This window comes from Aedes aegypti, chromosome 2 (assembly GCF_002204515.2).
Source record: "Aedes aegypti strain LVP_AGWG chromosome 2, AaegL5.0 Primary Assembly, whole genome shotgun sequence".
Taxonomy (NCBI): domain Eukaryota; kingdom Metazoa; phylum Arthropoda; class Insecta; order Diptera; family Culicidae; genus Aedes; species Aedes aegypti.
In genome coordinates, this window is record NC_035108.1 from 176876637 (window position 1) to 176904401 (window position 27765).

The 27765-nt window shown below is 37.3% G+C and overlaps 1 protein-coding gene across 13 annotated transcripts in view; it reads left to right on the plus strand.

Annotated features, from left to right (window-relative positions):
- LOC5577794 (transient receptor potential cation channel trpm) overlaps positions 1–27765 on the plus strand; it is a 384986-nt gene that overhangs the window by 120371 nt on the left and 236850 nt on the right. For 10 of the 13 annotated variants that reach the window (XM_021843253.1, XM_021843248.1, XM_021843247.1 and 7 more), the window contains one exon: positions 22656–22730. The exons of the other annotated variants lie outside the window; for them this stretch is intronic. In XM_021843253.1, the coding sequence (XP_021698945.1) occupies positions 22656–22730 (75 nt within the window). The remainder of the gene's footprint in view (positions 1–22655; positions 22731–27765) is intronic. 13 annotated transcript variants of the gene reach the window in all.

Here is a 27765-nt window from a genome sequence, read left to right on the forward strand (position 1 = left end):
AAATAGGATGACCAGAAACATTAAGATTTTGCCAAATTTTTATTTAAAAAAAATCTAACTTTTGAACCGTTCGATCGATTTTCAATTTTTTTGGACGAAATGAAAGCTAAAACTCTAAAAAAATGTTTACATGAAAAAATATAAAAATTTTTAGTTGTTTTTTAAAAAATTTCATTTATTTTAATTTAAAATAATATTTTTTTCAAAGTTTTATATTTTTTCTACAAAGTTGAAATTTTAAGCTTTCATTCCATAAAAAAAGATTGAAAATCGGTTGAACTGTTCAAAAGTTATGATTTTTTGAAAAATAAAAAATCTAATGCGCTGAGACCTACAGTGTGTGCCGATGAAAAATGACTGTTTATTTTATTTTCAAAAAAAAATATATATATAAAAAACTAAAAAACATACATCGCTGAAAATTTGACAATAAACGTAAAATTTTCTGAACTTTCAAAAAAAAAATGAGAACAGCAATAGCCCCTTTGGTCCCGAGGCCCTCAAAACACGAAAAAACGGAAATTATTGATATTTTTTCATGTAAGAAAGCAATTTTTGTAAAATTTCATATTTTTCCTGAAAAGTCAAAATTTTTCGTTTCGTCCAAAAAGATTGAAAATCGGTCGATTTTTCATGGAATGGCTGAATATATGCATTCTACTAGGAGTTACAGAACAGAATCGCTCGAAAGTGATCAATTTCACACGAAATTACGGTATCAATGGTAGTTATTCCGTGGTTGACCGAAGACAGTAAATATGCACAACAAACCAACTGGAAGTTCGACAGGATTGGCCATGATGTTCTTCAATTTGCATAATTCAGTGTCTCTATCAATTCAGGATCAATAATGGCGCCGACCACGTCCTTGAAGTAAAGTTGGATTGGAGTAAAAATATTAGTGCGTAAGGAAGGAAAATCATGGAAGGAGCTTACCAATTTCTAATCCATCCTTTACTCAATTGTTTGGAGCCTCGCAGAACACTATGCCCAGCAAAACGCACGAAAAAGAAATAAAATTTCTTACTTGGGCTTTCCGAAGCACTCGTCCCGGTCAAATAACGTTTGGTTGAATGCTTAAGATACTGAATTAAATCGGCTCCGTAATGTCTCATAGCACTTGAGCTTCTTTCAATTTATGTTTTAGATTTGGAGGGTGAAATAGAGCTGATCGAAGCAAGCAGAATCACGTGGATAGATGCATTTAGAGCTTATGAATCAAATTTACACCGTCTTCAGCCAAAGGCTGCACAGACTGAACATAACTAACATTAAACAACGGACACATGGAACGACCAGTGGACCAGTGAAGAATTTTTCGTTTGACGAAAAGTTTTCTCCGACTGGGGCGGGAATCGAACTCACACTCCGTAGCACAATACGCCTAACCGACTGACGCCGCTAACCGCACGGCTACGAAGCCCACCCTTATTTGCAGAAAATTTTGCACATGTATTTTGTATGATAGAATAAGTGTTTTCCGTAGAAAAATTGATCATGTTGACTCAGGAATAACTTTTAAAAATGGCCTATAATTATTTGCCTGCAACTTATTTGAAAAATTCTAGCTTCGAAACAGTTTTTAAAGAAAAATTTTCTATGGAGCGGTTGTAAGCGACCATTTGGCCTTTAAGAATAAAATATGCACTGAAAAAATATTTTATGTTTTCTCTATAAAAATTCAAAACCCCATTTTTAATATTTTTTTATATTTTTGCCATAGAATCTTGATAGTAAACAGATATTTGGGATAAAGTTTCATGATGAAGAAATTAAAAAAAAGTATTTCTAAGAACAACATTTTGCCGATTTTATTTTTTTTTTGTCAAAATAAATACGTTTAGATGATACAATAAGAATCTTGAAATTATTCTGAATTATAACGATTATCTTGATCACTTTTCTAGAAGTAGCCTTTTCCAAATTATTTAAAGTTTAATGTAAAAAGTTATAAATTATAAAATAGGCCATTTATATAAGTTATTCGCGGTTCTCCATCAAGTTGAATAAGTAAGTGGAAAGAAATATGGTCTTTACACTTGAAATCGTATAATTATTGATGGAGAAACGCGAATAACTAATGAGAATGGTCTGTATTAATTTTTAATTTTTTTTTTGCATTAAACATGATATAATTCGAAAACGGCTACTGCTAGAGAAGTTATCCATATAATCTTCTTCATCCTTGAAATGATTCTAAACCATAATGATTCTGTGGATAACTGATTCTTATTATAGATTTTTATTGTATCATCAGAATCATAATACTGAAAATCGACCAAAAGTTGTTCTTAGAAAAACATTTTTATTTAAAATTTCTCCATAATGAAACTTTGTCCCAAATATCTCTTTACTATCAAGATTCTATGGTGAAAATTTAAAAAATAATAAAAATGGGGGTTTTTGAGTAATTTTATTTTTTTTGTTTTCCACGGAAAAACAAAAAATAATGTACACTGGCCGTCATAAATACGGACTCACTAAAAGAAGTATTGCAACACCCAGTTGAATAATGAATGAACCAAAAAGTTTAGCATTACATGCAAATAGGTTAACTTACATTGCTTTATCTCGAGATCCTTATGATATGCGAAAAATCGACCTTCAGCGGATCAAAGACATTCGAGAGGCAAGCAGTTTGGTTCGCAATTTTGCCGCTAGGTGGCGCTAGTGGACATGTAAAATTAAACATTTTAAGCATGTTTTATCTTGTGATCTAGGGTAAGTGTTCCCTTAGTTGTGGGTGTTCCTATAGTTGCGGTAGTGCCGTTTTCACTGATTTTATTGCATTAGCCACAGAACCGACACTGCCAATCGACGTATTGACTTGTTGATACAAGGAATAGTTGAAAAGAGCGTTCAAATTGCTGTAAAACTGATGATATATCACTAAAATTGCTAAAACTGTTCTTTCTTGTACCAATAGTTGCGGTAAAGTGTTCCTATAGTGGAGGATCCCATAAGAAAACAACGGATACCGCAACTATAGGAACACAAATTAAAAATATACCACAACTAAAGGAACAGTGTACCAATAGTGGAGGTATTATTTTTCACTGACATGCCGAAGATTAGTACGATAAAATATGTTTTTTCTTTAAGTCAATGGTCGTTACTTCCCGTTACAACATCAACATGTGAATTAATTGCGCTTCTTGAATTAAAGCGATTAAATGAAGTTCAATCGTGCTTAGTACCTCCACTATTGGTACATCTACCCTACGAGAGTAAAAGATCGAGTCTTCGTGCGCGTGCTAAACTAGTTCTCTCCTCAAGAGATAGGAAGCTCGAGTCTACGGAACAGTTGTTCTGAGTGTCATGGATATCCAGAAAGCAGGCCTTTTAATTAAAAAAAAAACATCTGGTTGGTGCCACTAGTAAGCAAATAAAATTAAGGATTTCAAGCGAGTTATATCTTCTGATCTAGATAAGATAGAAAATTGGCGTCTTGAACCCAAATCACTAGGAAATGAAGTGAATCAGGAATGAATCACTGGAACATAAAGTGAATCAGCTTGAAACTCTTGAATATGATTTCAGGCCTGACTCACTTTATTATGAGGCGTATCTGACATGATTTGTAAAAAAACTGAAGTAGACCAATCCAGGATCTCTTGGAAATGAAGTGAATCAGTCTTAAATTATTTGAACATGTAGAGAATCAGACCTGAATCTCTAGAAAATGCAGTCAATCGTACCTGAAACTCTTGAATATAAAGTGAATAAGGCATGATTCACTTGAAAATTAAGTGAATTAGCCCTAAACTCCTTGAACATGAAGTGAAACATGCCTGATAAACTGGAAAATGCAGTAAAACAAAACTAAATGACCTAAATTTTAGGTGAATCTGACCTGAACTAATTGAATATCAATTATTTCATACTTGAAACAGGTGAATATGAAGTAATTTAGACTTGCATCACTTGAACATCAAGTGAATCACATGCAAACGGCGTACGGAACGTGCAGAAACCCCACGAGAAGAAATAGTTAGCCAACGGAGCACTACCCGTATTAGCAACAGAAACGACGACAACCGCAAACACAGCCGAAATACAGAACTCACACATTTTAAGCCCCCAATGAGTCCCACCCTAACGACGCCGCTGAGAGTGTGAGTTCCTTCCACGACTGTGAGTGTCATTCGTGAGTGCCGTTGAGCGATTCCCGCCGTCATCATCGTCATCATCAAGGTGCTCACCACAGCGACAGCGTGTGCGTCTCGAACATTCCACGCGCATCGAGAACACGTGTCGCGCTAGCTCAAGAACGTTCGAGAAGGACTCAAATCCGGTATAAATACACGGAGGGAATCGCGTACCGGATCAGTTTTGAATTTATCGCCGCGAAGTACATATCGAGTGTATCCGAAAGTTAAGTGAAAGTGAAGTGAAGTAAAAGTAAAGTGTAATAGTGCGGAGTAAATAAAGTAGTGTGTAGTAGTAGTGTTAAAAAGTGGTGTGTTTTTCTTTCATCCGCCCCGATATACAGTCCACCCCGACCCGACCGGAGTTGGCCACGGGTTAACGCGCCAACATAGTGGTCCTTCGAACCGGATCCAGTGCCGCCCCACCGCCGTTGGAAAGGATTACGCACCACCGCTACCCGACACGTTTGCGTGGCACTCTAGCCAGAACGTGTACCGCCCGAGGATAGGAGAAGCTGCTACTGCTACCGCCGCCATCGTTTGTGGATTACCGAGCATTCGTCGCCCAAGGAGAACTCTACACCGCCGTTCCGACACGCTGTCGTTACCAGCAACGCTGTGTGTTTCAACTGAAGATCGTCTACTATGACACCCCCGAAGACCAGATCGGCTGCTAAGGCAGCAGCTGAAGCCGCTTCCAACTGGGAAGTCACCGCCGATGCTGAGACACTGAAGGAGCTTTCGTCGCTGTCCCGCCAACGTGATCAAGTAAGCCTGAAACTAACGAGAGTGGAAAGGGCACTTGTCGCCGCTCGCAACCAGGTTAGTCCTTCCCAGTTGAGGACATTTTTGAAGAACATCGACGATGCCTACAGTGAATTCAGCATAGTGCACAGCAAACTGATCGCCATCATTCCCGACGAAGCCTTCCGCCAGCAAGAGGAGGTTTATGTGTCGTTTGAAGAACGATACAACTACGTCCGCACGACCATCGACGAGCTGATGTTAACAACCGAGATGAACTCCGTCAGAACTCCAGTGCCACAGCCACAAGTAATCGTGCAGCAGCAACCATTGAAGGTTCCAATCCCCACCTTCGATGGATCGTATGCCAACTGGCCCAAGTTTAAGGCCATATTCCAGGACTTGATGGCAAACTCTGGAGACTCTGATGCCATCAAGCTGTATCACCTTGATAAGGCGCTTGTTGGCGAAGCGGCAGGGGTTCTCGACGCCAAAGTGATAAGCGAAGGGAATTACCTGCAAGCATGGGCCATCCTCACCGAACGATTCGAGAACAAGAGGATCATCGTAGAGACGCACATTCGTGGCCTATTCGACATCCAGAAAATGGCTTCAGGATCCTACAAGGAGCTTCGACGGCTTTACGACGACTGTACCCGCCATGTCGAGAGCCTGAAATACCTCGAGCAGGAGTTCTTGGGTGTTTCCGACCTGTTCCTGGTCCACATTCTGACGTCCGCGATGGATCAACCAACGAGGATGGCATGGGAGGCCACACAGAAGAAAGGTGAGTTGCCGACGTATGCGCAGACCGTCTCATTTCTTCAGACCCGATTCCAAATGCTGGAGAACTGTGAGATGGTATTCAACCCAGACACAGAGCGCTCACCCAACCAATCAGCACCGAAGGCTTCCAAAACGATTGCATCCGATTCGACCCTACGAGCAGAACCAAACGAACCTCCCAGAAGAAGTGTTTGCGACTTTTGCCAAGGAGCTCATCGCAACTACCAATGCAGTACGCTTGCAAAACTGCCGATAGTTAAGAGGATGGAAAAGGTATGGACAACTGGTGCCTGCTTCAACTGTCTTCAAAAAGGGCACACTTCCAGCGAATGCTCTTCTCCAAAGGTGTGCCAGAAATGCCAGAAGCGGCACCATACACAACTCCACAACGACGAACCAACGCAAAGCCTGAGAAACAACGTGTCCAATCCAACGATGGAAACCCGACTAGTCCCGAACCAGAACACGGTGTCCACCAGTCCAGCAGTGTCGAGTGAAGACTTAAGACCATCGCTTCAATGCAACTACGTCGATTCCTCCAAAACCGTGTTTCTACAAACCGCAGTCGTCAATGTTATAGACCAGCACGGCCGACCGCTGCCATGCCGTGTTTTGCTAGACAGTGGTTCACAAGTGAACTTTATCTCGACCGATTTAGCGAACCGTCTAGGCGTAGAAAGGCAACGTGTCAGCATCCCGATTCGAGGTATCAGCAACGTCCGAACTAATACTCAGGAGAAGGCTATGATAGAATTCCGATCCCGAATAACCGACTACCGAGCTAGAGTGGAGTGTTTAGTCGCGCCTACCGTGACAAGCTACATTCCGTCAACATCAGTTGATATTTCAACGTGGAGTTTTCCAGTTGGAGTCTGCCTTGCTGATCCAGAATTCCATAAACCCGCCAAGGTAGATATGCTGTTGGGCATCGAATTATTCTTCGACCTTCTGCGACCAGGAAACATCAAACTAGATGAGGACTACCCCGAACTACGAGAGACACGACTGGGATGGGTTGTCTCTGGTGTGTTCCGAGACAGATCTATCCTTGAGGAAGCTCAACATGCATTCACCGCTGTTGTAGACATTACCAACCGATCGAATCAACGCTATTCGAACCCCAAAAGAGTTTCGAATCCAACCACACACGTTAAAAGAGAGACCAACTTACATGTGATTTCAACCCGAGAACCGACAAACATCAACCGACGACCTCTCCGAAACATCGCACGGAACAAGAGTGAGTATCATCCAGCCATAGACAAGCCGTCACGAACCAATCAAACCCGAGGAAATGAGGATTTTATGCGCCGCCATCCAAGCCTGGTCTTTTACCCACGAATACGCCCCAAAGGTTTCGACATCCGAACATCCAATCCAGCGACTACCCTTAGAAGAGCAACACTGTTGAGTACTACAAACAGGCTCTTGAACTTCGTGTCAACCGGGGGGAGTATGTTCCGTACGGAACGTGCAGAAACCCCACGAGAAGAAATAGTTAGCCAACGGAGCACTACCCGTATTAGCAACAGAAACGACGACAACCGCAAACACAGCCGAAATACAGAACTCACACATTTTAAGCCCCCAATGAGTCCCACCCTAACGACGCCGCTGAGAGTGTGAGTTCCTTCCACGACTGTGAGTGTCATTCGTGAGTGCCGTTGAGCGATTCCCGCCGTCATCATCGTCATCATCAAGGTGCTCACCACAGCGACAGCGTGTGCGTCTCGAACATTCCACGCGCATCGAGAACACGTGTCGCGCTAGCTCAAGAACGTTCGAGAAGGACTCAAATCCGGTATAAATACACGGAGGGAATCGCGTACCGGATCAGTTTTGAATTTATCGCCGCGAAGTACATATCGAGTGTATCCGAAAGTTAAGTGAAAGTGAAGTGAAGTAAAAGTAAAGTGTAATAGTGCGGAGTAAATAAAGTAGTGTGTAGTAGTAGTGTTAAAAAGTGGTGTGTTTTTCTTTCATCCGCCCCGATATACAGTCCACCCCGACCCGACCGGAGTTGGCCACGGGTTAACGCGCCAACACTTATGATATGCGAAAAATCGACCTTCAGCGGATCAAAGACATTCGAGAGGCAAGCAGTTTGGTTCGCAATTTTGCCGCTAGGTGGCGCTAGTGGACATGTAAAATTAAACATTTTAAGCATGTTTTATCTTGTGATCTAGGGTAAGTGTTCCCTTAGTTGTGGGTGTTCCTATAGTTGCGGTAGTGCCGTTTTCACTGATTTTATTGCATTAGCCACAGAACCGACACTGCCAATCGACGTATTGACTTGTTGATACAAGGAATAGTTGAAAAGAGCGTTCAAATTGCTGTAAAACTGATGATATATCACTAAAATTGCTAAAACTGTTCTTTCTTGTACCAATAGTTGCGGTAAAGTGTTCCTATAGTGGAGGATCCCATAAGAAAACAACGGATACCGCAACTATAGGAACACAAATTAAAAATATACCACAACTAAAGGAACAGTGTACCAATAGTGGAGGTATTATTTTTCACTGACATGCCGAAGATTAGTACGATAAAATATGTTTTTTCTTTAAGTCAATGGTCGTTACTTCCCGTTACAACATCAACATGTGAATTAATTGCGCTTCTTGAATTAAAGCGATTAAATGAAGTTCAATCGTGCTTAGTACCTCCACTATTGGTACATCTACCCTACGAGAGTAAAAGATCGAGTCTTCGTGCGCGTGCTAAACTAGTTCTCTCCTCAAGAGATAGGAAGCTCGAGTCTACGGAACAGTTGTTCTGAGTGTCATGGATATCCAGAAAGCAGGTCTTTTAATTAAAAAAAAAACATCTGGTTGGTGCCACTAGTAAGCAAATAAAATTAAGGATTTCAAGCGAGTTATATCTTCTGATCTAGATAAGATAGAAAATTGGCGTCTTGAACCCAAATCACTAGGAAATGAAGTGAATCAGGAATGAATCACTGGAACATAAAGTGAATCAGCTTGAAACTCTTGAATATGATTTCAGGCCTGACTCACTTTATTATGAGGCGTATCTGACATGATTTGTAAAAAAAACTGAAGTAGACCAATCCAGGATCTCTTGGAAATGAAGTGAATCAGTCTTAAATTATTTGAACATGTAGAGAATCAGACCTGAATCTCTAGAAAATGCAGTCAATCGTACCTGAAACTCTTGAATATAAAGTGAATAAGGCATGATTCACTTGAAAATTAAGTGAATTAGCCCTAAACTCCTTGAACATGAAGTGAAACATGCCTGATAAACTGGAAAATGCAGTAAAACAAAACTAAATGACCTAAATTTTAGGTGAATCTGACCTGAACTAATTGAATATCAATTATTTCATACTTGAAACAGGTGAATATGAAGTAATTTAGACTTGCATCACTTGAACATCAAGTGAATCACATGCAAACGGCTTGAATATGCAGTGAATTCGACATGAAACACTGAAAGATGAAGTGGATCAATTCGAAACATCTTGAATATGAAGTAAATCAGGGAAAAATCTCTTGAACATAAAGTAAATTAAGTTTGAAACACATGAATATGAAGTGAAATAGACATGACCCACTTGAAATCAGATGAACATTAAGTGAATCAAACCTGAAACAGTTGAATATGAAGTGAATCATTCATGAGTCACTTGAATATGGGATGAATCAGATATGATCCATCTAATATGAAGAAAATCAAACCTGAATTACTTGATTATGAAGTGAATCAAACCCTTAATACACGAATATAAAAAGGATCTGAAATTAATCACTAGGATATGCAGTGAATCAATATGAATCACTTGTTTTCCGAATGCCCTTGACTTTCTGAACAATTTTGCCGAAGACTCGATCTTTCTATCTTGTTTGGATCGAAGGATAAAACTATTTAAGAACGCATTATTTCACATGCTCACTAGCGCCACCCAACAGCAAAATTTTGAACCAAACAGTTTGCAATTTGGATGTCTTTGAAATTATAATCAACTTTGTTGAAGAATCGTACTTTCTATCTTATCTGGATGATTAGATAGATACTCATTTTTATCTGCACATTAGCGCTACATAGGAACAAGTTTGCTGAAGACCGCACCATTATAGACCATCAGCATCTCGAGATATAACATCATGAATGTTCCTGTTTTGAGGTGATGCTAAACTTTTCAAGATGATTCAATATTCAGCTGAGTGTAGCAATACTTTTTCAAGTGAGTCCGTATTTATGACAGGTAGTGTATATTTTTTTCTTGTATCCCAGTTTACTACATTTTCTCCTTATAATATTTTTTTCTAAAATCAACAGTTTTGAAGTTAGAATTTTTCAACTAAGTTGCATGCAAAAAATTATAGGCCATTTTCAAAAGTTCGAGTCTAAATGATCGATTTTTCAATGGAAAACACTTATTGTACCATACCAAAACATGTGCAAAATTTACTGTAAATCGAAGATGGCCGAGTTCTGTGATTGACCGATTTGACATGGAATTCGTCATTTTAAACATGAAAATTGGATAAAAATATTCATAAATAGCGTAAAACTTTCGACCAACTTAAAATTCAAAAAAATTGTTTTCAGTACTGTTGAAACCTGGGACTAGCTATTTTGAAAATGTTTTAGTTTTTTGTTTTCTGTAATACAATAATCTTCTTTAGCCGAGTGATTAGAGTCCGCGGCTACAAAGCAAAGCCATACTGAAAGTGTCTGGGTTCGATTCCCGGTCGGTCCATGATCTTTTCGTAATGGAAATTTCATTGACTTCCCTGGGCATAGAGTATAATCGTACCTGCCACACGATATACGAATGCGAAAATGGCAACTTTGGCATAGAAAGCTCTCAGTTTAATAACTGTGGAAGTGCTCATAAGAACACTAAGCTGAGAAGCAGGCTCTGTCCCAGTGGAGACGTTAATGCCAAGAAGAAGAAGAATACAATCATCTTCGAATGATTGATTCAATAGATATTGTGTTCTCAGAATGTTAAATATTCCATCCATAATAATCCATCTTAAAGTAGTCAGCTTGATATACTGAATTTGGTACCTTTTTTGCTACTGCTGTAGCGGATTATCATGGCCTTCAGCAAAACTGATGAATTATTTATACATCAACCCTTATAAGAAAGGTCAAACCAAACGTCATAGCGCTTCCCTCATTGTAAACTTTCCCCTCAAATGCCCTCCTTCCACAAATCAAAGAACATTATGAAGATTAACCGCACAAAGCCATTCGCTGTTGGATTTAATCGTTAGGAGTCCGCTGTGCCTGAAAAATTAGACTTTGACCTGTCTTTATTCCAGTCAAATCGCTGCTATCAAACCGGACGATAAGGTTCTTTCATTTAATTGTCACCCGGATTATCACCCAATTAGCAGTTGGCGATAATTAATAGCGCCTGTCGTCCTTCGCCCAATTCCGTTGCACAATGGTCGTAACAAAGTCAAATTTGACCAAAAAATCTTATACCTTTCACTATGCTATGTTCTTTCCTTATTTCATTCATTTATAAATATCATTCCAAAATATTGCATTAATTTCTAATATCTAGGTGTTCTAAGTTAGAAAACACTGTCATCCTTATTTGGTAAAACTCAATTAAGCAATTATTATCAATTGGTTAACAACATATTATATTTCATTTGTCGTAGCAATTTGGAAGTTTTACTAGTGAGTTGATTTCACCTGCTTGTAAGAGAAAAAAACATGCTTTCAATTAACTTGACCTAACTTAACCTAGATATATAACGCATTAATCGAAGCAATAGAAGATTGCATCGATTTATGTCTTAAACTATTAACAATTTTATTTGACATTTGTTTCAATGTTTCAACATTCGATATTCTATGTAACTCATTAGTACTATACCATGGAGGAAGCTTCAGAATCATTTTCAAAATTTCATTTTGAATTCTCTGCAGAGCTTTCTTCCTGGTATTACAACAGCTAGTCCATATTGGTACAGCATACAATACGGATGGCCTGAAAATTTGTTTCAAGATCGAAAGCTTGTTCTTAAAACAAAGATTTCTGTTAATAAGTGGATAGAGACATGTTATATATTTATTACATTTGGCTTGAATGCCCTCAATGCGATTTTTGAAAGTTAAATTTTTATATAGCATCGGAACAATAAAAAATTCAAAATCATGTTTCGAAGTTTTAGCCGCCTCTTTTTATGGAGACTGACCATTGTCCATTGTGCAAAAACGGATCACATCCGTTGTCCACGTCTTTCCAAGGGGAATAGCAGATCGATGATTGCCCAAGGGGTAGTGCGAAAGCTCATAAAATACAAGGAGAAGCACACTGCTGCTGGATATCTAACTATGGCACATTCGCATTCACACGTAGCGCAGTATTTTTTCTTATTTATCTCTGGCCCGGATGACAAACCCCAAATGACGATGAAAGGAACTGATAACATTAAGAAAGGAGTTCATTAAAGATCAGAATAAAGCGGTGCCATCAGGCTGGTCGAGATGGAGGCATACAGGCAGAGATACTCATTTCACTGCAGGGGATAGATGGGTGGGAAAAATTAAATTTGTACTATACAGCGAACTTATTTTTTTCCATTGATTATCATTGAACTTCCTTGATTGTAGGGTCATTCAAAAATGAGTCTACGCAATATATTCGAAAACCGTTTGATGAAACCGTCAGAATAATTTCCAGATACAGTGTCCGTTCGATTTATGCAACATGTCGAAAATTTTATTTTTGCTTAAATCAAAACGTGTTAAAATCGAAATGTTGTGTTCATTAAAACTTTCATCACCGTAATAAATACCACGGATAAATTTTTTGAACATGGTTGTGCCTCATTGAGATTTACAGCATTGGTGACTGACCCATGATCAATTTTTTTAAATATACATTTCAACGAACGAGCACTGCAAACGAAAACTAATATTTTCATAGCTTAGAAAAACACAAATTTGTATCTGCACCAAGCTAATTGTGTGGTCAGGATTTTCAGAAGAACGAGAAACCACAAAAGCTTCTTCAAACGCTTCATGCTGAGAGAATATTTTTTGGATTACTCCGAAATCAGTAGCTCCAATACTCCCATTTCATTTATTTAGTTAACATCTAAACAGATAACACTGAATCAACAAACTCACGCTACAATACTCGGTTCGTGGCTGCATCCTCGGTTCTGCCCACGTTCACCAAATCGCTCCAATACTCCCATACCAGTCTAAATCTCCTCGTTTATCTCCAAATATACCAACAGAGATTCAGAAGTTTATATCAAGATTCTAGAAAAGATAATATAAAAACTATATAATAAAATGAAAGTTCAATCTTATATCTCTGAACATTGTTCAAGGAAAAATATATTAACAATTTCTATAGTTGCTCTTAAGATATACTGTTAGTAGATGTGAGAGAAGATTATTAATATCTTAAAAATGTGTTCCAGAAGTGTCATATTCAAGAATCTTTACAACAATTCAGAAAACGGCAAATATCAAAGAATTGGAGCTTTTTTAGCAAACGGAAAACAGAGTAATTCTTGAAAAATCTCTGAAAGTAATCTTAGAGGAATTATGAGAGGCTCTCTCTGATTGGAATTTTGACAAATATTTGTTTACATTATATTAATAATTTCTAGAGAATACTTTCAAAGAGAGGTTCTTAGGAAGATGAGCAAAGAATAAGTCAATAGCGTCTATTAGCATTCACAAAAATGAAAAATTAAAAAAAAAAAAACGAAGGATTTTGGATTTTGGTGTAAATTTTGCAAAAATATCTTGTAGAAATTAAAAAAAAAATTTGGTTGAATTTTGGAGGATTGTTGAAAATCTTTTTTTGTTGTTGTTGATGTTGGAAACAGCTTCAATAAGCCATAGAGAAACTCGGTGTATAGTTTTTGGCGAAAGGAATTTCTTGAATGCTATGTAGGTTAATTCTTATCATTTGTTCTGTTCTCAGACTTATACCTGCGAAAAAAACCCCCAGCTCCTTTATCGCATTTATCGCATTATGACCAATTAACCCGTTAACGCCCAAGGTATCTCACAATTGGAATTCAGCTCCGTTTTTGTTACTCATAGTCGTATTCCCATAAATTAAACCTTATTTCACCAAAAAATTTCTAGTCTATGGTGGGGATCCAAAAAAATTCTTGAAAGTGTGTCGTCCATATCTAGCTGTTCTATAAGTTTATTTTCGATATTAATCAAATATATTTTCATGCAGTTCGACCCATTACAATGTAAACAAGTTGGAAAAAACTGCTGGTGAGGGGTAATTCAGTCTTGACAAAATTAAAAACTGTTAATTTATTTTGTCCAACGTTTCGGTCCGTTTGGGACCTTCCTCAGGGACTCAATTGTTACAGTTCTTTCGTCCAGTGTGGTTCGGTAGAACCTGTAACTGTCTGGTGGATCGATTTTTCTCGCACGACCGCAGCCAGTTTAGGATGCTTTTTCGGTGGGAAAATCGAACTTAAAGCTGCGCACCGGAATTTAGTACCTGATCCAATATCGATCACCATCACGCATCCTAAACTGGCTGCGGTCGTGCGGGAAAAATCGATCCACCTGACAGTTACAGGTTCTACCGAACCACACTGGACGAAAGAACTGTAACAATTGAGTCCCTGAGGAAGGTCCCAAACGGACCGAAACGTTGGACAAAATAAAATAACAGTTTTTAATTTTGTCAAGACTGAAAAGCCAATATATCACAAACAACGAACTACAGTCGATCTATCAACGATGGTGAGGGGTAATTCATAAATTACGTCACGTACAGAAGAGGAAGGAGGGGGTTACAATGAAACGTGACTACCCATATAAAAATTGGAATCCATGCAAAAAGTGTGATACAGAGGAAAATTGAAGAGGATGAATATGGCAAAACTTTGCGTGACGTAATTTATGGACGTACCCTGATAAAGAAATTGCAACATAAAGAATAAAAATTTCAGAGGCGAAAGGTGCATGCCAGAACTAAAACATTTAGTGACTTCAATTAAATTTTCTGCTCTACCACGTAAGTAAGATACAGACATACATACATTTCCATACATGTACATGTACAATAATGCACACTTAAGCCATTTATACCAAAAACAAAATAAAATCTTACATATTGATTTAGAAAAAAAAAACCTACAGATGTTTCAGAATAGTCCTCAAAAATATTATATAAAACTTGCCAGCTGATAATGGAAACATAACTATCAAAAAAAAAAAAATTTTCTGGTTCAAGTTATTAGTATACAATGTGACTCTGATCTGAAAGTGATCGAAATATATATTTGGCAATATCAGAATTTCGTTAGTGCTGATCAAAAGTTAGTCTTTCAGTCCAATGACAGTCAAATATTGTACTCCAACTATTACATGCTTTACAGATGTGAATATTTGGAGCCAGCATTATTCGGCTGTAACGTTTAAGTTACTGCATCACTGATGCATATAGTCTTATTCACCGATAGAACCGAATCCACGCGGTCCAAGATTTTTGACACTAGAGCTGGCCAGAATACCTGGGGAGCATACGGAAGCGTGCCCGCTCAAATGTCACAATTCTTGGACCGAGTGAGTTCAGCAAGGAAGGCTCTTTACTGCTACCTCAACGCGTCGCTGATTCTAAAAGGTAAACAGTCATACAAAACTACGACCAAACAATGGCGAAGGCGTAATCAATTTTCTCGAAAACATTCATTTTGGGAATTAAGTAGAATTTCCTGATTAAATTGGCAACAACGCACTGCAGTAGCGCGTAGTAAATAACTGCTTGCAAACAATATCTTTCAAGCGCATTTATTACCTGTAATTTTGCGAATAATAATTTTTACTTTTCCACGTTTAAGTCATAAAATTGGTTCTGGACTAAAGTTGGCGGCCATTCAATTTTACTCTCATTTGACAGCCGCCCTTCACCATTGGAGTTCAGTTCATGGATGGATAAGTCAATTTGTCGGTTGTTTCGTTCTTAACTCCTTTCAAAAGATCAAAGGATCTAAATGGTGTCAAGGTTCATCTAAAAATGTAAGGAGCATTGCATCCGAAATAAGCGATTGTTGCTCGATTCGGTAGTAAGTATCCATTGTTTTGATCTAGGCAGACCAATTTCTTATAGGTTGTTTCCTTGATTTTTCGCACATAAAAGCAATTCCCAGCTAATGTTTTTTTTTTGCGAAAATATCTCCTTTAGTTGATCATCGTTTTCGAAGATACCAAATTTTTCATCACTGGACTTCAATCATGAGAATGACTTCCGAACTAAGAAGGTTTAAGGCGAATAGCTTTCTTTGGATTTAATCAGTGGACTAATATATAAGTGAAAAAAATGTGTGCCCAGTAGATTCTCTAGATTGAGATAAAAGCAAATAATGTGTTTGTCTACTAGCGCCACCTTGGGAGAATTTTACAAACTACTATGTTTCTGGGCGAATAGATCCCATTCAGCTGAACACTTTTGACGAAGATACCAAATTCGAGAGTTCAGGTTTTTTCAGTCTCATCGCTGGACTGATATAAAAAAAATAAAATATTTGACCACTAGCGCCACCTTGTGAGTGTTTTCCGAACTAATATGGTTTTAGGCGAATAGGATTCATTTAGTTGTTCAACATTGTCCATGACACAAACTTTGTATCTAATCACTTGACTGAGATACTAGCTAATAAAATATTTGCCCACTAGCGCCATCTTGTGAGTGTTATAAGGTTTTATGTGACTAAGTATCATTTAGTTGTTCAACATTGTCGAAGACAACAATTTTGTACATCATAACAGAACTGAGATGCAAGCAAATACAATATTTGCCCACTAGCGCAATCTAGTGAATGTTTTCCGAACTAATAAGTTTTCGGGCGAATAGATCTCATTCAGTTGAACAGATTTGTCGAAGACACCAATGTTGTATCTCATCACTGAACTAAGATATAAACAATCAAAATGTTCGATCGCTAGCGCCATCTTTTGAGTGTATTCCGAACTAGAAAGGTTTTAGGCGAATATGTATCATTTAGTTGATCAATTTTGTCGAAGACATCAATTTTGTATCTAATAACTGGACTGAGATACAAGCAAATGAAATCTCTGCTCACTAGCGCCATATAGTGAGTGTTTTCCCAAATAATAAGTTTTCGGGTGACTAGATCTCATTCAGTTAAACACATATGTCGAAGACACCAACGTTGTATTTCATCACTGAACTGAGATATAAACAATCAAAATGTTCGACCATTAGCGCTATCTTGGTAGTGTTTTCCGAACAAATAAGGTTTTAGGTAAATAGCTCTCATTTAGTTGATCAACTTTATCGAAGCACCAATTCTGTATCTCATAACTGGACTAAGATATAAGCAAATAAAGTTTTGGCTCACTAGCGCCATCTTGGTTTCCGAATTTATAAGGTTCTATGCGAATAGGTATTATTTAGTAGTTCAACTTTGTCGAAGACACCATTTTTGTATCTCATAACTGGGCTAAGATATAAGCAAATGAAGTTTTGGCTCACTAGCGCCATCTTGGGAATGTTTTCCGAATTGATAAGGTTCTATGCGAATAGGTATTATTAAGTTGTTCAACTTTGTCGAAGACACCATCTTTGAATCTTATAACTGGACTAAGATATAAGCAAATAAAGTTTTGGCTCACTAGCGCCATCTTGGGAATGTTTTCCGAATTTGTAAGGTTCTATGCGAATAGGTATTATTTAGTTATTGAACTTTGTCGAAGACACCAATTTTGTATCTCATCGCTGGACTGAGATATAAACGAAGCAAATATGTGTACGCTGGAATGTTGTTTCATATGTTGCTTATAGTAATCTGTTATTGGCGTTGCAGTCAGTGTAAATCAAAAGCTGATTCGTTTTAATTGTCCGACGTTTCGATGTATTTAACACCTTTTAATTTTTTCTAATCCTTGAAAAAGGTGTTAAATGCATCGAAACGTCGGACAATTGAAACGAATCAGCTTTTGATTTACACTGACTGCAACGCCAATAACAGATTACTGCCAGTTCCCTCAGTCGATAGCATTCCTCCGAATCAAATATGTTGCTTATATATGCGACATTTGTTGGCGTCTGTGCGCCACCTGGTGAGTTAATTCTGAATTAAAATAGTAACCAAGTGGAAGTCAGCAGTCCTGTGATCAACTTTGCAGAAGACAATTTTCTCCTAAACTTCTTTATTTTCAAGATATTTGCTCTACAAGTACTGTCCTATTTATAGGACGCTGGGCGTTCGGGGCTTCTGTCCTATTTTTAGGACGCTGGGCGGATATGGGTTAATGAAATAGTTCCTAGTACCTTTGATTTCTTTTTCATGAATTTTAGATGAAACTTTTGAAACAATTTAGGAAATTCCATAAACATTCCTTTTTGCAAAATTTAATTTGTAATATAATTCTTAAAAGAATTAAAAAAAAACGAGCAACTAGAGATATTGCTAATAACTTGCTGTATAAATTTAAAGTTCTCCCTGCAAAAGTTTGTGAAAGAATCCACGGAATAATTCTTACAGGATTCCCTAGAAGAATCACGAGATAAATATCTAATAATGGACACATGTAGCGTAGAAGGGGCGTTCCTTAGCCGAGTAGTTAGAGTCCACGGCTATAAAGCAAAGGCATGCTGAAGGTGTCTGGATTCGATTCCCGGTCGGTCCAGAATCTTTTCGTAATGGAAATTTCCTTGACTTCTCTGGGCATTAAGTATCATCGTACCTGCCACAAGATATACTAAAGCGAAAATGGCAACTTTGGCAAAGAAAGCTCTCAGTCAAAAACTGTAGAAGTGCTCATAAGAACACTAAGCTGAGAAGCAGGCTCTGTCCCAGTGAGGACGTTAATGCCAAGAAGAAGAAGGAGAAGAAACAAAAAATTAAATTGAAAATTCGTTTAGTGTAGAAGCACCGGTTTTGGCCATACGCCAATTGTAGCCATAGTGGATTATGCAGCTTTTACATAGCCAATCAGCATAAAACCTTTTGTTTTCAATATATCACATTCACATGATAAAGCAACATTCATTCACTCGTCCAAATTGATCCAAAACATAGGAAACACAATTCATTTTCCTCATAATTTCAACTCTCATACACCTAATTTGGCCAGGGCACTCCTAATTTGCCAATCTCTTAAGAAATCTCTGGCCGAAACTGGTTCCGGTGGCCTATATAGACCAACGGAATTTTTAAAGCGAAAAAATGGTTTTAGTTCAGTTTCGATATTTTGCATCCATCATATGGATTGAAAGCTTGCATTTGACATATTTGTAGTAGATTTTTTAACGAATCCTGATGTCTTTTACGAAGTTGTAAATTGATTAACTCGAAAGAAGTTGTTCTTACTAGTGAGGCAAATGGTTGCATATAAAACCCTTCCAACGCTGAAATAAATAGTTGTGTGCACTTTCTGATTCCACATTTTGCTGGATAAGCATGTTGATGCCAAAATTTTGACTTCAGTCGAGGATGTGTCGTGGCAATATTATATTTATTTAATCGTGAAACAACTTATGGGTGGTTCCTCGAGTAGAAGCAAAGTATCGACAATCGTGAAATGTGAAGTGGACTAGATTGACATAGGAGTTGGAGGATCTGAGAATGATATCAGAGATTTGTTCCAAGAACTTGTTTGAAATTTGCAATGTTTGCATATCAACATTTGCCTAACACGTATCAATTAATTTATTCATTTGTCACAATTACTAAAACTAACCTCTGAATAGTTCAACTTTAAATATGTTGACGCACTGATAACTTTTTGATTTGAGGCTACATGAATCACATCACTTTCCAAGGTGAATCCTGATCATGCAGATTTTGAACCATCCCACTAACAAAACTCCTTCCTGTGAAAACCATGGAGGTGATCTTGGTCTCTAATAGCAATGAACGTCACACTAACATTCCTTCCCTTTCCCGATGACAGTAAGAACATGGCCAGCGCCTTTGTTGATATTACTCAGCTTTGAGTTCTCGGAAATGTACATTGAAGATGGTATAGGGGAAATCGGGGTAAAACGGACACATAAAGTTTATTGATGGAATTAGTGAACTTTCGCTTGTAAAAACTAACCTGAACGAAACTGAATGTTCGAAAGTTTGTTGTCTATACTTCTTGCCGCTGGTGCCAACTGTTAGTGGTTATGAACGAAATAAACAGTCGTTACCCTATTGAGAGTACGGGTATGATCGAATTTATACGTTGTAAACATCACATGCCATAAATTGAAAATAATGTATTGAACTTGACTTTCGACTTTTATGACCCCTTCCTTCATATATTACGTAAATTATTGAGCAGAGAACAAAGATCCACTGAATATATATGAAAATTTCAAATGTTTAATGCTAAGATAATAATGCTGGGGTGAATACATATGGATATGATTCATTTATGTTCATGGAATGTTTACGAAGCTAAAGTTGTGGCGAATGGATGGATGTGAAAATAAATAAAGTTTTATTTTATCAAAACAGAAAAGAGTAATTATTTTCAGACAATAGGAGCTGTCAAACCTCATGGTTTGAGCAACAAAATTAATTTACGTGAAAATATTTAAAACTCTATTAGTTCTTCAGTTTTCAATGAGAAAAAAATATTCAAGCTTGATCGAATAAAGGCTCCCCGAAATCAAAGCGTTTTTTTGCGGCGACAAACAATCGCCGCAATTTTGCTGAGGTTGTTGCATGCAGCTTTCATCGCGTTAGTCTTGATGGTTCAATATAAGAGTGCTTGGAGCGACAAAACAACGAAATCGCGGCGATTTTTTGTCGCTGTCACTGAAAAAAAAAATCGCGTTGATTTGGGGAAGCCTTAAGTTTAAAAGTAACAACATAGAAATAAAATATTTAATACGTATCGATAACTTGTGGTCAGCTATATAGTGACATATTTTACGTGTTAACAAGTTCGTCATCCGTGAACTTCTCTGAAATTTGAAAATAAAGGCTTATATAAATTGCAGAGAAAGTCTTGCCTGAAATCAGATTATGAAGCAAAGAAAGGTGTCAATTTTACCCCAAAGAAAAGTGTCGATCTTACCCCGAATGAGCTTTTTTTAACAGCATTGTCAGCTGTCAAAAAACCAAAAACTATATTTTTCTTCAAGTTATATCAACGAAATAATAGTTAATGATGATGTAGACGCAGAACAAATAATGACATTTCAAATATTTCACATGCGGAATAGTTAAAGAATGACAGTGAAATATTGCAACTGCCGTTTTTGCCATGTTATCCAATATGATTTTGTTGTTTATTTTGATAGTTTATTGGTAGCGTCAGTTATAATGTCATTCGAAACACAAAAATCACAAGTAAAGTAAAGTGTGGTGGAAACTGCATAAAAATCTGCTCCAAACATGAAAAATCGTAGGGTGTCGGTTTTACCCTGATTACCCCTACTACTCCCACGCTGCATCTGCCAGTTCTCTGTACAATTGTGATTATTCCGGTCCATCAGGGAGTAGCAACTACGAATTTCCGTCAATGCTTATGCCTATGCTAATTTGATGTAAATATTATAAATCAATCACTTTTTCAAAGTCAATGGGATTCTAAACGGGATAAAGCAGATGCGATTATATTAGAGCTTAAAATGTGACCCATGATATTCAAGCTTTCTCGTTTGAATACTCGTGGATACAAGTTAAACCTTTAGAATATACAACTGAAAAAACTGAAAGACAGTTTGAACACAGGGAGGAATTAATTGTATCCATTTGCCTCTCTGATAGCAACAGGTAATTTTCTCACCAAAAATTGACTGTAACTTTTCTCATTTGCGGTTTTGAATCCTATTCATTTACATCAAATTGTCTTTTTATAAAATACCTATGTATTTCTGTAGGGTGCCTAAATAGAGAGTATTGACTGAACTTGTTTTAATTTTATTAATATACAACTTTGTCAAATACACCATATTTGAAAACCGTCAAATGAAAAACTTTGAAATTGATACCGCCACCTGAGGCCAACCTGATACGCCATTTTTGTTTAAATTTTTGCCCGAAGACACCATACAGATAACAGTTATTTATGGAACAAGTTGCGAAATGATGACTTTTTCAGCACGAGTTGTACATTTATCCAAAAAGGCTCGCCGAGTTGAGCATGGTGCATTGTGCCATGGTAAGATCTTTGTCAAAATCCTGATTAATGACGTAATTATTTTATGAATATTCAAGCTCTTGACAATCTTTGAAAAAAATAATATACATTAGAATAATTTTTGTTGCTCAGTAGTTGATTTTTTTTTTCTTTTCATCTGTCAGGAAGAACGATTGGCAGAAGGGTTTTCACCAAACTTTCATATGCAATCAGGGCATTCATTTCAAATGATCTTACAATTGAAAGTTACTAGTAGTTAATGAAAATATAATTTAAATAAAGATTTGTTGATTATGTTATTGGTAATCAAATTCCTACAATGTACGTAATATGTTGAAATTCAGTTTCGTGATACACGTTATCTTCTTCGCAAAACTTTTCCCAATTCGGTATGTTGTTGATTACCACTATTGTCCAATCAATAAGTCACTGTTGTTTACTTCTTTTCTCGTTTGTCCCATTTTCTACGCCTCGCTTCAATTTGCTGCCGTTGTTGATTCCTCCTCAACTATTAACTGTTTTTTTCCTATTCTTCATGTTGAAAACAAAACTTTTTCCTGCATTCGTCCGTTCGTACATTCTCACTCTATGCCGTTCGTTAAATACAATCTATCTTCTTTTCTCACCCGCAACAATTCCAAATTTTTCTATCACTTTTTTGTATGTCGATGTCACTGCGATATGAACAAAAAATAAACAAATACTTTCTCCGAACCAACACCAAATAAACAACGCAACAAACTTTGCAATATCCAATCTAAACAACGCTATAAACCCAATGAAAAAACCCCAAAACTGCCACCACTCGTCAAATGTGCGAAATGAAATCCCCAAATTGAATCATTTTGCGCTGGCACCGCTCAACTCGTTACCCCTCGTTGGCCACAGAAACCGAGCGGCGGCAGGCTTCGATGGGGTTTGAAGAAAATCTGTTGGGGATTAATAAATATTACAGTACCGAGGGTAAGTGTTCGTATATTTTTTTGTTCTGTGTTTCATATTTCTAGCTGATTTTTGTTTGCTGTCAAGCTGCCTTTGCTCAGTCATGTACATTAATATCTCATCACTTTTCTATTTCAAATTAAAAAAATATCATTACTTCTGAATCCGAAAATTTCTACTTGAAGACATTTCGCATTCATCAAATAGTATAATGTAATGTATTCGAATGCAGCTCCGTAAGTACGACGTTTCTGATCCCTCAAATGGATTTGAATAGAAAGAAAGAAAAAAGTTTTGTTTTACTTTGCATCACGCTGCTCCATTTTTATTTATCGAAGTTTGATGGGCTCGTTATCGTACTTGATTCGGTTTCATTCAGAGAAGCTGCTGGTAGATGGGGAAATGCTCTTTGAACCGGAAGAAATAGCTAATTATCTAGAGCAAAGGATCGTAGGAAAACTTTTATCGTAATCATAACATTGATGTGGGATGTCAAGAGCGTATTCAATCCTATTCATTCAACTTTGTTGGAATCGTTGTTTTCTTTAATTGTATAATTTCTCTTATTCTGCTCCCTTCTCACCACAGAAGCGTATTTCTATGTTTAAATCATAACAAAATTATTATTTTCCTTCTTCTTATATCTAGCGTTACTTCCCAACTGGAATAAAGCCTGCGTTCAACTAAGTGTTTTTATAAACACTTCCATAGTTATTAACTGATCTTTGCAAATTGATCAGTTTTGCAGGTAGGTATGGAGATATTGGGCGGTATGAATAAAAAGCGTTGAACTTTCCTACATGTAGCATCTACTCAAAAACAAAATCCACAAAGTTTACTACACTTTTGGTATAAAAAAAAACTTTTCGAACATGTAGTATTGTGCTCTGCAAGATAAATCCACGTAATGCGTTTATCTGAAAATGTGGATATACCGTCGCAGTGATAATGAAAATCACCAAATGTTTCAGATATAGCAAATTTGAAACATTTGCGTCCTTGAAGAACGAAAAATCCAAGCCTACTTGAGTTTTGACGTTGCGTTTGAATTGCGCGCATATCTTCTGCGCGTTACCGCCGCCGCTGGATGTGGATTTAAAATGAGCGCCGCAATACCTACTACTTTCGAACATGAGCAGTGACTGATGCTGCACGTTGAGAAAATTCTATTCAGAATGCAGAGTGATGCTGCACGTTAAGAAAATTCCATTTAGATTGACACTTAAAATCAATAAAATCATGCATTTGTGCCAAATTTGTCACTTATTCACACGACAAATCATGTGAAAATATGAATATTACTACATTCCCACTATACATCGCGCAATCGAGCATGGACACTGATTCAAGTATATTTTGTAATTTTACACGATTTGAAGTATAAATTTGCGATAAAGCATTCCCTTTATGTGCATGTGAACTTTATGATGACGATTACAAAGATTTTTCTGAGAATTTTTGAATTTAGGCTAAAAATCTGTGTCCTATAAAGACATCTTGATATTACAGCAATTGTGGAATCATAAAGTTCCTAACATTTTCTAGATTCCAGCACTGAGAATTTGATGAAATAGCGGTAGAATTTTGAGCTTCCTCTGTGAATAAAAAAAACAGCATGTTGAACTCCGATGATGGATATGGAATCCTTAGTATTTCTGTGGTATTCTCGTTATTTCGGTAGGTTTCCTGGTAGTATCCCTGGAATTCTTAGAAATAAAAATAAATTCTCATAATAGTGGTTGAATTAAGGACTTTCTTTTACATTTTTACATTCAGACATTCAAAGGTTTATACTATAATTGAAGATTTTCTCTGAAATCCCAACGGAACTGGAAATCAAAGGGATCTAAAGTTTACAAGAATTCCAAAGATTCGGACCAGAATTTGTAGGAATCTCACTGAAATCTCAGATTCTTACAGCAATACCAGGTCCGTCCCACTCGGGCTCAGATTGGGTACCACTTCTAGTACCGTACACCCCCGTTAATTTGAACGGTACCTCATGCAAACCATCGGGGTTCATTTTTAATCTGAACATCTAGTCACCTTAGAAACGTGTTTCTGGTCACCTCTTTCACTGTTTTGTTTTGATTCTGCGTTCCGTTCCACAGCGTTCCATTCCACTTTACTCCGTTCCATGAGCTAAATGACGTTTGAACCATTTTTATTCTGAATGATGTGCAAATTAGCGGGGTACAAATTAAAAAGTGTTCAGATTAAATGTGGTCAAACCAACGGGGGTACCCGGTACTGCATTTGGTCCCTCGGTAGTGCAAAAGGTACCCAAGTTTGACAGATTGCAGTACACTTTGAATGGCATTCTAGATTACCTTATGAGCCATAAAATTTTGGACAACTGCAAGGGACATCGGGGTCTTTAATTTGTCTTTGGAAATACCGTCTTGAAGATCCCGAATAAAAAAAAAAAGACACGGACACCGTCTTCAGCCATTTAGTTGCACAGACTGTAACTCAATGACTATCGGAAACCCAGAATTACTATAGGGATTCCAGAATTTCAATAGTGACTACAGGTATAACTATAGTTATACTTCACATTGCGGATTTCTAGGTAATGCAAATTACTCTGACCTTATAACTAACAACCCGTTTTATCTAAAAATTAATGCGCCTTACGATCCATTGGAACTATCGGCCATTTTCAGCTTAATGACTCTTTCGTCCTAACGGCATTCGGCCTAAATGCCTTCAGCCTAACGACATTCAGCTTAACGGCATTCGGCCCAATGCCATGGAACCTCCCTCCAGAAATTTCTCCCGAGATGTATTCTGGAATTCCTCCAAAGATTCCTCCTGGATTTGGAGGAATTCAGGAGTGCATACAAAAATGTCTTTCTCTCGGGAATCGTCCAGGAAGAAATAAGTGAAATCACAGTGATTTTTCTAGAAATTCTTTCAAGCATCCCTCCAAAAATTTCTTTAATGATTTCTGTATCTCCAACTCCATCTATTCTTAGAGGAATTCTTTCAGATTGTTATAAATGTAACTCCTATATGAATTCCTCCCAGAATTCCTCTGAAAATTTATCCTACGGATTCCTCCATAGATGAATTCAGAAATTCTTGTAGCAAATTCAATGCCAGAAAAGCAAATTTATAACGCTTACTCTTAAAAAGTTTAAATAATTTATCATTAAAGATTATGCTAACATAAAGGGTGTTTCAGAAAGGGGGCACGACTTCGATAACGAGAATTACAATATATTTTTCAAACAAATGTATATTTTTATTTTTTTATATTTTCCCTGGGGCATTTTATATGCTGCCTGTAACAATTTTGTTGATAAAATAACCTTTTTCCGTTGAAATTTTTGTTTTTGCATGTGATATTTGCTATAGGGCAACCGTTCTGAAGTTGTTGTTTGAGCTTTGAGTGCTAAGTTGAGGTTAGAGAACCGTGAGTATGCTAAAATAATGTAAAACAAATAAATATATAATGATCTAACTATTGTTTATAGCCCATTTGGCTCATCGTTTGATCGTTGGGACACTAGAAGATTGATTCCCAACAATTAGGAGCCTAGGGAGAGAGACCGATGTTAGTGAAGATGTGCTATAATTAATTATATTTATTATTGAAACCTTATAGCTTTGAGCTCACGCAATTTACACAAAAACAACTGTGTTTGCTCAAAGGACCTTGAAACCCCCACACCCAACACTGTTGATAAGCGCAAGAATAAAATGTGTGAAAATCATATTTTTATCTGAACTAGTCTAGTAATGGCAATATGGAAAATTGGTGCTCATACTTTCTGAAACGTGTTCCAGTAATGGAGGAAATGCGTTTTTGAAAGATTCAATGATTTTATCATTCTAAGATTATTTTTCACGTGAAATAGAATACAAAAGCTTTTGAATGACGTATTCAGATATGAAAAACGAGCTTCCATTACTTTTTGGCGATTTTTTAATTCATCAACCCGTTACTATTGCCTCTATCAGTGGTACAGACACCCTAACTGAGAGCTTTCTTTGCCAAAATTGCCATTTTTGATTTCGTATATCTTGTGACAGGTACGATGATACTCTATGCCCAGGGAAGGCAAGGAAATTTCCATTACGAAAAGATCCAAGACCGACCGGGAATCAAACCCAGACACCATCAGCATGGCTTTGCTTTGTAGCCAAGGATTCTAACCACTCGGCTAAAGAAGGCTCCAATAAGTTGTCCATAGACCATCGAAATATAAAAAAAAAAACACTCGGGCAAGGTAACTGTTTAGCTGTACAGACTGTAATTTAACACCAGGCAACGGAAAAGAAAGCTCCAGTGGCACAGCCGAGAATCACTCCTGACGAAAAGTTTCAATGGCTGAAGTGGGAATCGAAGCCACACCCTCTGACAAGATGCACTTCAAAGCATGACCAAACTCACCGCATGGCAACGGAGCCCACATTTTTTTTTTTCCGAAACTCAAATTGTTTACTTAGAGTTACACAACATGAAGATGTTTTTATCAGCTTTTTTATAATGATGATCTTTTTGTTACAGTCACCTGTCATTAACCGTTTATCTTCTAGATATTTTACGATTGTAAGATACTAGATGTGTTAAAATGTTTTTTTTTTTATATCTGGTTGAAAGAGTTTGATGAAAACCCAACAATTATTCTGAATACTGACCATAGCTGGTTCACACTGTAGGGGAAGTGGTGGTAAAATGAACACCATGCCTTTTATCGAGAAAAAACAAATTTGATTAAATTTTTATCCCGCAAGGACGATTTAGAGCATAAATCGGAGTGTTCGGGTTGATATGGAGGTAAATTGAAGTGAAAATATCAACGAAAACTAAGATTTTGGAAAACTACGTTTAAAAATTAGAACTGACGTAACTTTCAGCTATGGGAGCCCAGATAGCCGTAGCGGTAAACGCGCAGCTATTCAGCAAGACCAAGCTGAGGGTCGTGGGTTCGAATTCCACCGGTCGAGGATCTTTTCGGGTTGGAAATTTTCTCGACATCCCAGGGCATAGAGTATCTTCGTACCTGCCACACGATATACGCATGCAAAAATGGTCATTGGCATAGTA